This window comes from Uloborus diversus, chromosome 6 (genome assembly GCF_026930045.1).
Source record: "Uloborus diversus isolate 005 chromosome 6, Udiv.v.3.1, whole genome shotgun sequence".
Taxonomy (NCBI): Eukaryota; Metazoa; Arthropoda; class Arachnida; order Araneae; family Uloboridae; genus Uloborus; species Uloborus diversus.
The window spans coordinates 114,144,710-114,158,697 of record NC_072736.1 but is presented as its reverse complement, the minus strand read 5'-3'; the positions used below and the strand labels follow the sequence as shown (position 1 = coordinate 114,158,697).

General features: G+C 33.4%; 1 protein-coding gene across 1 annotated transcript in view; it reads right to left on the bottom strand.

Annotated features, from left to right (window-relative positions):
• Positions 1-13,988, bottom strand: part of LOC129224930 (protein eva-1-like) — a 72,625-nt gene that overhangs the window by 31,792 nt on the left and 26,845 nt on the right. Inside the window, exons 2-3 of the mRNA XM_054859478.1 lie at positions 473-669; positions 20-152 (exon numbers count right to left, since the gene is read on the bottom strand). Coding sequence (XP_054715453.1) covers positions 20-152; positions 473-669 — 330 coding nt within the window. The remainder of the gene's footprint in view (positions 1-19; positions 153-472; positions 670-13,988) is intronic.

Sequence of the window (13,988 nt, the reverse complement as noted above, 5' to 3'; positions counted from 1 at the left end):
TAATGTTTATAATTATCACCTGGCCTGCACTTGTATATGACTTCGGCGTACTTGCTGGTGTGAGGACAGGGGTCGACTTCAACTTCTTGGAATATATCAGAAGAAATCAACAAACGACACAGCACTTGGCTTCGACACCTGTTTTCTATCACCTGCAACAACAAAAAAAAAAAAAAAATAAATAAATAAATAAATAAATAAAAAAATTGCTACAACAGGCTGTTATTTATTTGCTGCCCTATCTAGGTGGCGCTGTGCTTCCCCACCCCTTCACAGCAGAGAGAAACTAAACGATTGAATCTAGTAAACTTCGGTTTGTTTTATGACTACCTGCCTTTAGAGAGAAATCTGGCTGCGCTAGTAAGTCATGGCTGGTAAAATAATAGCTACTATACAATTTTTCTTGAGTTTCCGAAAACCCACTCTTAATTTTAAAATTATGATTTGAAATGAATTAACAATTGGTACTCACCTTGAGGGCTTGATTCAACTGACAGGGCTGTATGGGGGCGTAGAGGCGTGACTTCACACAAAGGTTTTCGGAATGCTCCCTCCTTCCATAGAAGAAATAGTTAACTGCGATGGCGGTGTTACCGCTGCAGTTGAGACGCAACTCTTCCCCGTCACACGCATGTGCCTGGAAAGACTTCAGGGTCCCGTACAACAATCCTGCCGAAAAACAGAGAAAAATAAATGAGAACATCACTTTGGAACATTGTTTTCAGCTAGAGGTTTTTGATAAAGAAATGTAGGGTTGCTCACGAAAGGGGTGTCACGCTAATGGCGCTGTCTACGCCGCTAAAACTTTTAGGGGGGGGGAGTTGATTTCACAATTCTTTTGCCCTATCGGGGAGGGGTCTCGTTCTATGGTGGTGTTGCATAACATTTGACCTTGGGGAGATGGGCACCCCTGAGAAATGAGACACCTCTAAAGAAAATAGGAAGTAAACGCGGGTGTAATAATACAAATACAAAAGTGGCGACCAGCAACAGGCTCTGAGCCCAGCTAGGCTGGTCCTAGTCAATTTAAAATCCCCAGTGAAGATCAATTGCCCTCTTAAAACTATCTACTCCCTTGCTCATTACCACCAGGGGCGGCAAATTGGGGGGTCAAGAGGGGGCGGTCGCACCCCCAAATTTTTTAAGCAGAATGATAGAAAATGGGTGAATTCAATTTATGTAAGTCGGAAATCAATGTTCATTAAAAAAATCTTGCTGGTTCTCAGTAACTATTTATTGAAACTCGACACATTCCCAGACTAGAAAAACTGTTTTTCGTTATTTGAATGATGACTTAGAAATTCACGAAATATTTTTCGACCTTTTCACGGCTAAATATTTCATACTTGTGTGCCCAGTGTAACGATGGTATGTCCAATAGGAGAGGCTCGTGCAAAGTGGTGTGGCTGCATGGTTTTCTCAAGAAAATTCCTTGATATTTTACATTCACTTTTACGCTCATTTTTTAAGTGTATATTTATTTAATGAGTGTTCATCGCTTTTTTTTTTTTTTTGCTAGAAACACGTTTCAGCTGCTCAATGCATTATCTGCTTTCATAGAAACTTCTTAAAAATGCATGTGCTTATTGAATAAAAAAAGACAAAATACCCTTTATGGGGCTCTATAGTTATGCAATCTCGAAGTGACACAAGATGGTCTTCCAGAGTTAAAACCATAAAAACCTTTCTCTATAACTTCAAAGCAGTGATTTGACGACTGTGAGAATTATTGCAAAACGATTCTTTCAATGGTGAAAAAGCTCATGCCCTTCAGCATGTATGACTTCATTTGAATTTTTATTCAATTTGTTTCTATTGCGGAAAGTGTTTTAAAAATGCTTTACTCTATCAAAACATCTTCAATCCGCCACACTTAATTTTCGGACTATTCAAGCCACAGTTCAATCTACAATTGATCTGTGCGTTCATACTACCATAGTTCAATCTGCAATTGAAATTGAAAATAGATTTTACATAGATGCATATTTCAATCAATGGTGAAACGTTTTCAAAAAAATTCTTCCTCCGCTAAAAAAAGAAAAATCCACATGATGATGTGAAGTCAAACACTGATTTTTTAATATTTTATATGAAGTAATAGGTTGTTTTTCGAATAAAATTAACACAAGATTTGATGATAATTATTTTTCTGCATGTTTGGCTCTATATTATCTTGATTGGATTTTTTGAAAACGAAAAATAAAATGTTTCAGTTATCAGTAAAATTTTTAGCACTAGGCAAGAAAAATTACAGGCAATATACCGACAGACCGGTTATCACATCCAGAGACTGCAGTTCCGTCCTTGTTGTGGACTCTTCAGCCTGGAATAGTGAATAACAGAGCTGGTGGTAGATGACATCTCATTGAAGCTGAGAGCGCCGACGAGACTAGATTAGTCAATGATGAAAAATTAAGCTCCTCGCAATTTTTGAAATTGCCTGTGTGATTTTGAAGAGCAAGACATAAAAAGTGTTTTCATACATAACTTTGTTACTTCAATTATTTTTTAACTATTCCAATCAGCTCAGCTGGTAGAGAAAAATTTTTGTTAGGTTAGAGAAATATTTTCGAAGCACAATGGGCAAAAGAAAAAAAAGAAAGAAAAACCTTTTCTATTTAGCCTGTACTGGCAAAATAGCACGACACTGGGCACTGATAGTAAGACGATTCCCTGTTCTTCTGAATTCCAAAAAACATGCATTAAAACTTTTCCAAAAGTATAAAAACTTCAGTATCGAGATGTTTTGTATGATAACTTATTAGAAAATGAATCAAAATTTTAATTGCTTCTAAGCACTAATTTTTATTCATATTAAACCGATTTTATGACCACTTCCTGTTAGCTAATGTGTGTTTGTTACCGCACTATGGTAATATATATTTAAGAAATTCGACCCCTCAAATGAAATGCTGAAATGCCGCCCCTGATTACCACCTCTTCCGGTAAGCTGTACCAAGGTTCCACTACCCTGCTAAAATAATAATTTTTCCTAATATCCATGTTAGCCTGAGATTTAAATCGCTTAAAACAATGACCCCTTGTCCTGTTTTCAGTGCTAAACTTTAGCCCCGTAACATCTTTCATTTTAATAAATTTAAACAACTGAATCATGTCCCCTCGGTCTCTCAAGACTGTACATTTTTAACATTCTAAGCCTGGAATCGTAGTCTAAATGAGAAAGTGCATTTATTAGCCTTGTAGCACGCCTTTGAACCCTTTCCAATACATTAATATCTTTCTTAAGATAAGGAGATCAAAATTGAACAGCATACTCCAAATGAGGTCTTACCAAACTTCTATATAAGGGAAGAACTTCTTTAGATTTGTAATGCCAAAGGCATAATAAGTAGTCACAATAATTTAACCACTTTCAGTTCATCTATGATGTTTCTGACCGACATTTCGCCCGATATGTCTCGGATTTCGTGCTCAGAAAAGTCCGAGATCTGTTTGGTGAAACAGCTGACAGAAACTTGATAGAAAGTCCACGGCCTACAACTCTGAAAAGTGATTATATTGCTGATGCCAGCCGCGAAAGCCTCAGTTCTTAAAATCGGCAGTTACATTGTTTGTGTGTGTTTGTTTTTCGCTTATGAATTAACAACCTGAGCAGACAAAGGTCCCTAGGAGGTAGAGGACCTAGGTGGAAGCTTCCTCCTTGAGGATTTTCAACGGTGCTATGCATTTGTGGTAAATACAAAGGATGGACCGATTTTTAAAAAATCATATTTTTGAAACTACTGCACATATTAAAATAAGCGATACATATATATAAAGAGATCTATACCAAGTATCTTTCCAGCAACAAATGGTCAATGTGGGACCCTCTTGTTACACAGTGTACGTCCAATCTGTTCTCTAGTACACTCTGAACAATTTATAGCATCACTCTTAATGGCTCATTCCGTTTTTAAGTTCTGGCAGTGTTTTCAACGCAGGTGGTATGTATACAATGTCTTTGATGTAACCCCACAAAAAGAAATCACTTGGTGTTAGATCTGGGGATCTTAGTAACCATGTGATTCAAGAAAAAGAAACGCCATCCATTGGTGTGGAAGCTTCTGATTCAAGTTTTAAAAAAAGGGGAGGTATGTTTCTCTCTATATTTATGTATCACTTATAGTAATATGTGCAGTTGTTTCAAAAGAATGATCTTTTGAAATTGGGTCTATAGCTTTCCTGGTAGCAGAAACAGCGTGATGCAGCGATGTACGTCGTAGATTCCTGTAAAACTCAGCAGACTATTTCTTTTGAGGGAAGAATTAAATTTAAATGTTGTTAAGAAAAAATGTTACATTTCAAAGAGGGAAGATTTGTCGTATTTTCTTGGATATAATTCGTTGGTAGTATGTTCTTGTGATTTTCAATTTTAGCTTCATACTTTAAAGCATTTATCGGTGCTGATTTAGATTTTACGATTAATCTAATGTTGGTTCATCTTGCCGACTATTTTTGTTGTTTTTTTAAGTCTGCGACGCAGACTGCTGAAAGAAATTCTGCTGTCCGGGCCATTAGTACCCAGCCTGTATATTAAATGGAAGAAAATCAGAAAACGAACTGCATTTCTGGAAACCAAATGACAGTGTGTCCAAGTCATCGTTATTATAAAAAACACCTATCTCGCTTCAGAAAAAGCGACCAGGAGGGGGAAGTGATTGTTTTGATACGTTGTCTAATCTTCATCAGGTTGACAACAAGCTTTCTCCCGCCTGCTATGTGCTGAAATGGACTGCGGCTGGCATTGAAAAAAATAATAAATTATAAGAAATAAAAAACAAAAAAACTGTTTCCTTTCAAATTCAAACAAAGCAAACGGTAGCGCATATGGTTCGGAACCAAAAGAGGGCTTGAGTTCCAACGTTGCTTCACGTGGTTCCTTTGAAAAAAGAAAAGGTGGTGTGACAATAGGCCCGGGTCTATAAATTTGCGGACTTCCCCACACGCCAGCAGTGGATATTTGCAACATTAATAAGTCTTAGTGCTAAGTTTATTATTATTGTTATTATTATTATTATTGGTTTCTTGGGCCGTTGGGCCGTGGCTTTCGAGAGAGGAAGGCCTTCTTGCTCCCAGTTGATAAGGGGTCTGAGTCATCACATTTGGGGACACGAGAGCGAAGCAGCACATTCATTCGCGCGGTGGATACCAACCACGTTGTTTGTGAAATAGCAGACGTCCACGATGATTTTACTATTTTTTAAAGTGAAAATACGACTAAAAATTCACTTTATAGGCTCCAAAGTGTACTACAATTTTGTAAGAACAATATTCAAAGGTAAGAAATATTCATTTCAATATCTTGCTCTTATTTTCTTTGTTTACTGAAAGAACTGTTAAGCCTAATCTAGCTTCTTTTGAATTTGAAGGTTTTTTTTTTTTTTTTTTTTGTAGATTTGTTGATTAGATTTTAGTAACACCAAAAGAATTACTGCTTTTTTTTTTTTTTGTCTAAAACAGAGTAAGAGATGAAAAGAAAAAGAAAAAAAGAACGTTATTTAAAACTGTTTATCTGAATTTTGAAAATATTTTCTTATTATCTTAGCTTATTCGATACAAAACTTATTTGTACTTTACGAAACAAGGCAATGTTATGTCTTTAAAACTATGTAATAAGAGTTATTAATTTGCGCCTAATTTTTTATGAATCTAAACGAGTTTTCTTTTTCTCAATAAATTAATATCAATCAGTAAATTGAAAAATAAAGCTCACATATGTAGATGTGCGCTTCAAAAGAACACATTCGTTTTAAAAAATGTATTTTAGCAATTGTTTTATAAAACTTTGAATAATTGTAAAGTGTATTGAAGTATTAGTTTTTGAAGCTATTTTGAGTCATTTAGAATTTGAAGAGCTGCATTAATACTTTATTTTTATACTTCAAATTTTACTCGTAAGGTATCCTAAGTAATTAAATCATTTTTGCTCTTTTTATATAATTAATTCGAGCATGTAAATAAACTAAAAAATCTAGGCAACACAGTTATTTAATTCCAAATAATTTCCACATATTGTAGGTTAAGAAAATTGAACTGTTTATTATAACATTTTTTTTAAATCAAATTATTTGAATTTACTGCTTGCATTCGTTTAATATTTAAAGTACTATTTCAATATAAGTTTAATAAGCATTTAGAATAAATGGTGAGAATAGTTTACTATGTACATGTAAAATTTAATGTGTATTTAAATATATTTTTAGAAACTTGCCATCATGGACATGAATTTAAATTTATGCTGTGAATGGTGATTTAATCAACTAGTAACACCCTAATCAACAATTATTGTAAACAAATATTGATTATGAGTCAACAAAGAAAAATAATCCAACTTCTAAAACAAAAAGTAAAAGAAAACTGGAAACTCTTACAAAAAACTAAAGTTTAATTGATTAAAAATTATTTCTTTAGGCCAACGGTAGCATGCATTAAAATTAGTAAATTCAGGTATATTTAAAAAAAGTTAACCATTTTGTTTATTTATTTATTTTTTTGAATTGTAATAAGTGATTTAAGCTATCTGACTAACGGGCCGCATGCATTACATTTAAACTGCTGTACGGTTTATTAGAAGTAAATGAATCATTCGTAATTTAATTTTATATTTTAAAGACAGAAAATTTATTGTTAATATTTTTTAAATGCTTGACTGTCCCTCCCTTTTGCATTATAACAAATGAAAAATGTTTAACAAATATGATGACTCATAAATATTATTAGGGGTTTAAAAACTTTTCAAAATGAAGTTTATCAAGATAATTAAAGTAAAATTTCTACATTTTATTTTAAATGTATTTAAGGCAGGTTTAGATTTTTTTTAATTTAAATTTATTTAAATTATTTTATTTCATGGTATTTAAAATTGCAAAACACAAATTTTTAAGAATCCTTTAATTGTAGGCAAAGGCTATTATAAAATAATGATAATTAAATCATTCTAAAATTTGCAGAACTGCTCAAATTCTTGTTCACTGCTGTTGGTCAGACATTTTTAACGAGAAATAAGAGTTTGCGTTAAATATATGGTGAGATTATTGTAATGAAATGTTTTAGTCTTTGGTTTTTGAACAATTTGTTTATGCATGCAGGAAAAAGGAAATAAATATATTTTCACTACCAATAGTGTTGTCTCGTATTTTTGCCTCATTTACATGCATATAACTTCTTAGCTATTTATTACTGAACGTGACTTACTACAAAATGCCATTTGCCATTAATTACATGTATTTTTTAATTAGTTTCAGAAAAAAATGGGTCAATATTCAAAGCTAACGTTTGTTTCTAAGATCATATTCATTCTCCATTATTATCGTTCCGATTTGGAGGGGGATGGGGGGCTCTGTTTAAATAACTTTTAATATGCTAAAAATCACATAATACAAGAGAATTCGCTAAGGCGAAGAAAAGGGACTGGTGAAGAAGCAGCTCTCCCCACTAGAGGTAACTCACCATCTGAGCAAGCAGGCCTTCCCTAGCGACGGTCACGGTTGGGCCCCATAAGGACGTGGGCCCTCCCGCACTGCGGGGCCTGCGGGTACGCAGATCTGGGCCTGTGTGACATGTTGTCATCCGGTTTTGCATATATGATCTACTAGTGGACGTGTCCACGCGCTAATAGGGAATAAGGTGAACTTTATGTCCGGCTTAGTCCAGAATTCAGGTGTCCTGTTCCATTATCCCCACACATACTGAAATGTCCCGTTACACGGAACATTCAACGCTTCAATCAGAAGTCAATGGGTGAAGCTGGTTTAGTATTTTCATACCAATAAACTGAATCATGTAAAGATTTTTAATCTATTTTATGTTTGCTTGGGCTTAATGCACTCCTAGAAAGGTTATTATGACCAATTATGACGCTTATGACTAATTTGGGAACTGAAAAAGCTGTTGCAAATCGTAGCTCTAAAGCAATGTCGATTTTAAAAGTAAATTGCATGAAATTCTGCCAAGAGTTTCATTCTTATTTAAAATCAGCACCAATGAGGCAGTGCTAAGAAGCAAAGGGATGTAAGTGGCAAAATTAAAAATTTGGAGATAACCAGTACAAATGGTAGGTGAACCTCTCCTCTGTCTTGGGGCAAGAAATAATACTTCGACTTCCACCCCCCCCCCCCACCCCCCCGCCCTCGAACCTTTTTTTTTTAATTCTATTTTATTTTACTTTATTTGCGTCCTCAAACGTGTGCGCCTCCATTCCCCCCCCCCCCTCGAGCCTACGCGCCTTTGTTCTTTTCTGCATCCTCAAACCTATATGGGCATATTTCTGTTTCCGCAGAACCAGAAAGCAAAGTCAAGGATAATGTATTCCTGTCTTACAACCGACAATCCTATCCAGTTTCGAATGGGCTTAGGATAAACAAAATTATACAGAACTTTACTATTCCTGTACAAAGTATGTCAAATTGTCAAATATAATTAAAAACGAAGTTAGAAAAGTTTTGAGTTACTATTTTTTAGAATTAACTATGAACATGAACAGTATTTCAGTAAGGGTTGGATTTTGGACTGTCTGAAACTGGTTTAAGACAGGACTGGTGGTTTTTACTAGAGACGTACCGAGCAGCACTTTGGCCGAGTACCGAGTACTCGGTCTTTCACTACTCGGCCGAGTACCGAGTTACCGAGTACTCAGCCTTTCACTACTCGGCCGAGTTACCAAGTACCAATTATGTTTTAAGAAGAACCACCGACACACATGTGATGAATTTTGAACTTATTGGAATAGTAGTATAGACTTCCTTGCCCATTTAATAGTTTTAAAAACTAAATTCCTGCTGAAATTTATTACGCATTATTTAAAAAATTCTGTTTATGTGAAAAATTTACAAAAAAAAATTTTTTTTCAATTAAAAATAAATAAATAAAAGGTATGATTAATCAAGTTGGAATTAAAACAAATTATACCAATCTATTATAGTTCTAGTCCGCCAAACATAAATAATTTTTAAAAAGCAAATAAAACAAATGTGCAGGCAAAATGTTTCTGCCCCCCTCCCGCCCCCCAAGTTACAAGGAACGTCTTTTTCAGTGCATAACACGTGAGCTAAAGAATGTAAAGACATTCAACGAAAAAATCCGAAAATAGTAGTATAGACCTCCTTGTCCATATAATAGATTTTAAAACTAAAGTCCTGCAGAAATTTATCTACGCATCATTTAAAAACTTTTGTTTGTGTCAAAAATTTTAAAAAAAATTTTAAAATTAAAAAATAAATAAATAAAAGTTATGATTAATCAAGTTGGAGTTATAAGAAATTACAGTAAAAATCCCTCTAATGAAGACACTAACAGGACATTTTTTTTTTGTCCGCGGGACAGGGGTTTAATAGTTATTTGCATTGGAACTGGGGAATTAAACATTGTCCGCATAAAAGGGGGTGTCCGCCTTTGAGGGGTGTCCATTAGGAGGGGTTTCACTGTATACCAATCAATTACAGTTCTAGTCTGCCAAACATAAATAATTTTTAAAGGCAGATAAAACAAATGTGCAAGGAACACTGCAGACACGTGTTTCTGCCCCCTCCCCCCGTTGCAAGGAACGTCTTTTTCAGTGCATAACATGTGAGCTAAATAATGTAAAGACATTCGACGAAAAAATTCGACTTTTGTCGGATGCCTTTAAATCCACGAACTCCCATTTTGTGCATTGAAAAAGGAATTCCTTGTAACGCCAAAACACGTGTCTGCAGTGTTCCTGCACTGTGCTTTTAACGTTGCTTTATTTTCTTTTATTTTTTAAGCAAAGGTATTTTTATATTTTTTATAACTAATTTTTGTTTGTAGCAAAAATCCATTTTTAATATAAAAATTCCATAATTTCTAAACTTATCTTTTTTTGCATAATTTTTAATAAATAAGTTTTTTTAACTTTGGGGACATTAAAATAAAGATTTATTCCATTGAAGCATAACAAACTTCATTATTCTCAAAATTTAAATTTGACTTAGAAATTTTATTTGTAAATGATTGCAGAATATAATGCTTGCTCTTTTTTTTATAAATTTTAGTATCTGTCTTGGACAATATTCAATTTTTTGCAACTACTCGTATTGACTGCAATATTTGTAATGAATAAATATAAATATTAATTAGTTTTAACTAATGAGTATTTGATAATGAACGTAGTGTTCATTGAAAAAATATTTTACTTAAAAAAATCGCCATAACTCGATTACATAAAAACTTCCTTATGTAACAGTTAGAAGAGTTATGAAAGGAAATTCACAACGCTAAAAAGATAACTAAGTTCAGTTCCATTTATAACTCAAAGGAATGTTATTAAATGTGTAATATTTAGGTGCAAAAAAATGCTTAATTTTTTAATGGTTTATGCATACAATTTTGGCATGATGTTTTTACAAAAATTCTTTTTTAAATCATAGATTAAAGAACAATAAATTAATGATTAAATTTATGCACTTATATATTTTAAAACATGTGCAATTTCGTTTTTTAATTCACATTTTTAAAATAGTAATACGTTCTGCAACTTCCCAATGAACGAAAACCATAGTAGCTTGACAATCTTTACAAACACATTATTGGGATTAATTCAGTTTTAGATCATGAAATGGCACCATAGTTAAGAGAAGAAAACCTTCACAAAGATGCAAAACACTCTCAAATATATTTTTCCCCCCATCAGTTCAAAAATCGTCATTTATTGCATTTAAAGTCAATTATTGCACTATATTTTGAACACTTTCATTTGCACGCATGTATAAATGTCGAAAAAAATGGTTACTATTATGGCAAAAAAAAAAAAATAAAGTCATGAGAACAAATTGAAATTTTTAATGAAAAATTCAACTTCTATGTAACTACAGCTGTATAAAAAAGTTACACATATATTTATTTATACTTGAATATTCACATTGAATAAAAATTCAATGTAAAACATAACTTTGACACATTTTGTTCTGTTTTTAATGTTTCCTCACAAAATACAGTTCCTCTAAAAATGCAGTTGACACTTTCGGACAGTTTTGGACACAAAGGTAGTGTTCAAAACCTTGCAAAGCTTGGCTCTAGTAAGTTATGTAATGCAATATTGTGTGTAAAATACAAAGATTTTGCTCTGAACTTTTAAAAACGAAAAAAAGATAACCCGAAAGTTGAGATTGATGTTCAATCTTATCGAAAGCGAAAATGATCGCAATTTATAAAAGCACATGTCTAAGCTACGAAACGTGAAAAATATTCCCCTAAGCAGCAAAAGCTGTTATTTTGAAAGTTTTAGCCATTTTGTTTAGTCTCTACATCAAAGGAATGTGTCGACTGATCTTTCGCAAATGCTTTTAAAAATAGCCAAACGCGGCCCGAACAAGGGGAGAACCCACAAACATTTTCCGCACAAGCACACTATCTGCCCAAACTCTTATGCTAACTATATAAATTTTCGCTAGCTTGCGGAGTAAAATCGAATTGTAGGCAATTTTTAGCCGAAACAAATTACTCTAATTAATTATCCATCTAGTGTAACAAAAGTTTATTAAGCGAAACAAAGTTTGAAGAGGGGAGAGGGAATGTTTTGCAAAATTCGATTTGTTTAAACAAAGTTCAAAAAAAAAAAAAAAAGTCTAAATTTTGCATGCAAATCTACATTTTCTCTATTAATGTGGTTTTGGTGCCTTTTGTTTGCTTGGTATTTATCCTTTTCTTTCATTAAAAGTACAAAAATAAGTTTAAATGCAGAGAAAATAAAAGTAGAAAAATAAATAACAAATCAATTTTTTTAGCAAGTTAGGGTCTGGTGGGGGAAAGTGGTCAATGGGGTAAAGTGGTCATTCGTCAAATAAATGGCTGTAGCTTGGAAATAAATGTTCGAATGAATGTGAAAATTTTATTTTACAGTAGGGCAATTAGAAACTACATTTTGAACACAAAATTTTACAACTGGCAAAACTTTATTTGGTAAGAAAAAATATTATGTGTGAATTTGAAAAATTTAAAAATCTAAACACCTATTTTAACTTGCTTGGGAAATTTTGTTTGCTGGAATTATGAACAGATTAACTGCACATGTCGCTTCCTACATGTCTCAAGAACTCTTACTTATTAGCAGTTATGTGAATCCGTTTTAGATAATTTTTTAGAACAGTTTAAGTAAGATGGGGTAAAGTGGTCATAACATTAGGTTTAAACGAATATTGTTCTTCTAATGTCATTTGATCTTTAAGTATAAGGCATACGTACATTAATTATTAATTTCACTTAATGTGTATTGTTTTTACAGTAAACGGGATTAAATATACGAGTATATGCGTATGCATACGTATATATACTCGTGTAGGCACGTATATAAACGTATTCACATAAATGCACCAACAAATACGTATAAAGGCATCTGCAAGTATTTTTATGTATACATATACACATTCTGTACATATATACACGTATATACGCGCACGTACTCGAGTAGACACTTACATACAAGCATATGATATAAAAGTATACAGGATGAGTTTACATTCTTGAGCAAATTATTAAAAGAGTGAACGATAAGAAGCAAGAACCATAAAGAACATATGGTCAGAAACACAATGCTGACGCGCTACATGCACACAAAGCCAAGAACTGATGGATGCAAAACAGGTCAGAAATGTATTATACAAAGACAATTTTACACAACATTTGAGGTCTTAAGAAGAGTTTTAAAGCGATTGATAAAAATTTGCGACCTCCAATTGTTTTTTACATCCATCGCAATCACAAATCATTCTCTGTTGCAATAACAAGACTTATGAACAACTTCCATCAGTCGTTGCGTCTTTGTTGCGATGCTTGTATTAGAGCTACCACAGACCGTAACTTTTAAGCACTGCTCTAAATATTTCTTAAAAACTAAAACTTCGGGTAAAGTCATCTTTGTGCAACAAATTCGCGACCTGTTTTGCATCCATCATTTTTTGGCTTTGTGTGCATGTAGTGCGACCATAAGTTCCTTATGATTATTTGCTTCTTATCCTCCCCTCTCACACCCCCTTAGATTTTCGCCCAAGAGCTTGGATGCACTCTGTAGGCATACATGTAAATAAGGACATATACTCGTGTATACATATACGTACTGGTGTATGCGCGTAATAGTACGTATATGCGTCTATACAGGTATATAATCGTGTTTACACGTATACATACGTATGTACTCGTGCTTCCATATATATATGCGTGAGTAGACACGTACCAAAGACGCAGTGGATATATTCACGAATTAACTCGTGCATACCCAATTATTTATGATTATATACTTATATTTGCGTATATACGTCTCCTATACACGTATATACTCAGGTATGCACGTACCACGTATATACCCGCGATACAAGTGAATACGTGCATATGACGTTCGTTCATGCGTATATACTCGTATATACACGTGACACGTATATACTCGTGTAGACACGTATACACTCCTGTAGGTAATCACTTATATACTCGTGTATACACGTATATGCTTGAGTAGGCACGCGCATAAATGTATCTGATACATGTATCCCCTCATATATCAATGTGTTTACTCATGTTTACACGACACGCATATACTCGTGTATACACACATATAATTATGCATATTTTTGTAACTATAAAAATAACCGAAATATACAAATATTAAGGTTATTTATGATGGTTCTGTATCCATTTTTAACTATGACCACTTTACCCCATGCTATGACCACTTTTCCCCACCCCGTGGGGTAAAGTGGTCATAAATACATAGGGAAATAAAAGTGTTATAAAACTACTAAAATCAATATTTTTTTTTCTGAAATGCAATGTACCGTGTTCTTTAACAATTCAATGTAAAATAACAACAAAAAAAGTTGAAGTGTTTAAATAATTAATTGTATTTATTATCCACTTAAGTTGAAAACCTACGATTTTATGACCACTTTACCCCACCAGACTCTACTAAATAAAGTAGGGCAATGCGAAATAATACGTGCAATTAAAATTGAAAATTGTTTTAAAAAAAAAAAGAATCTACT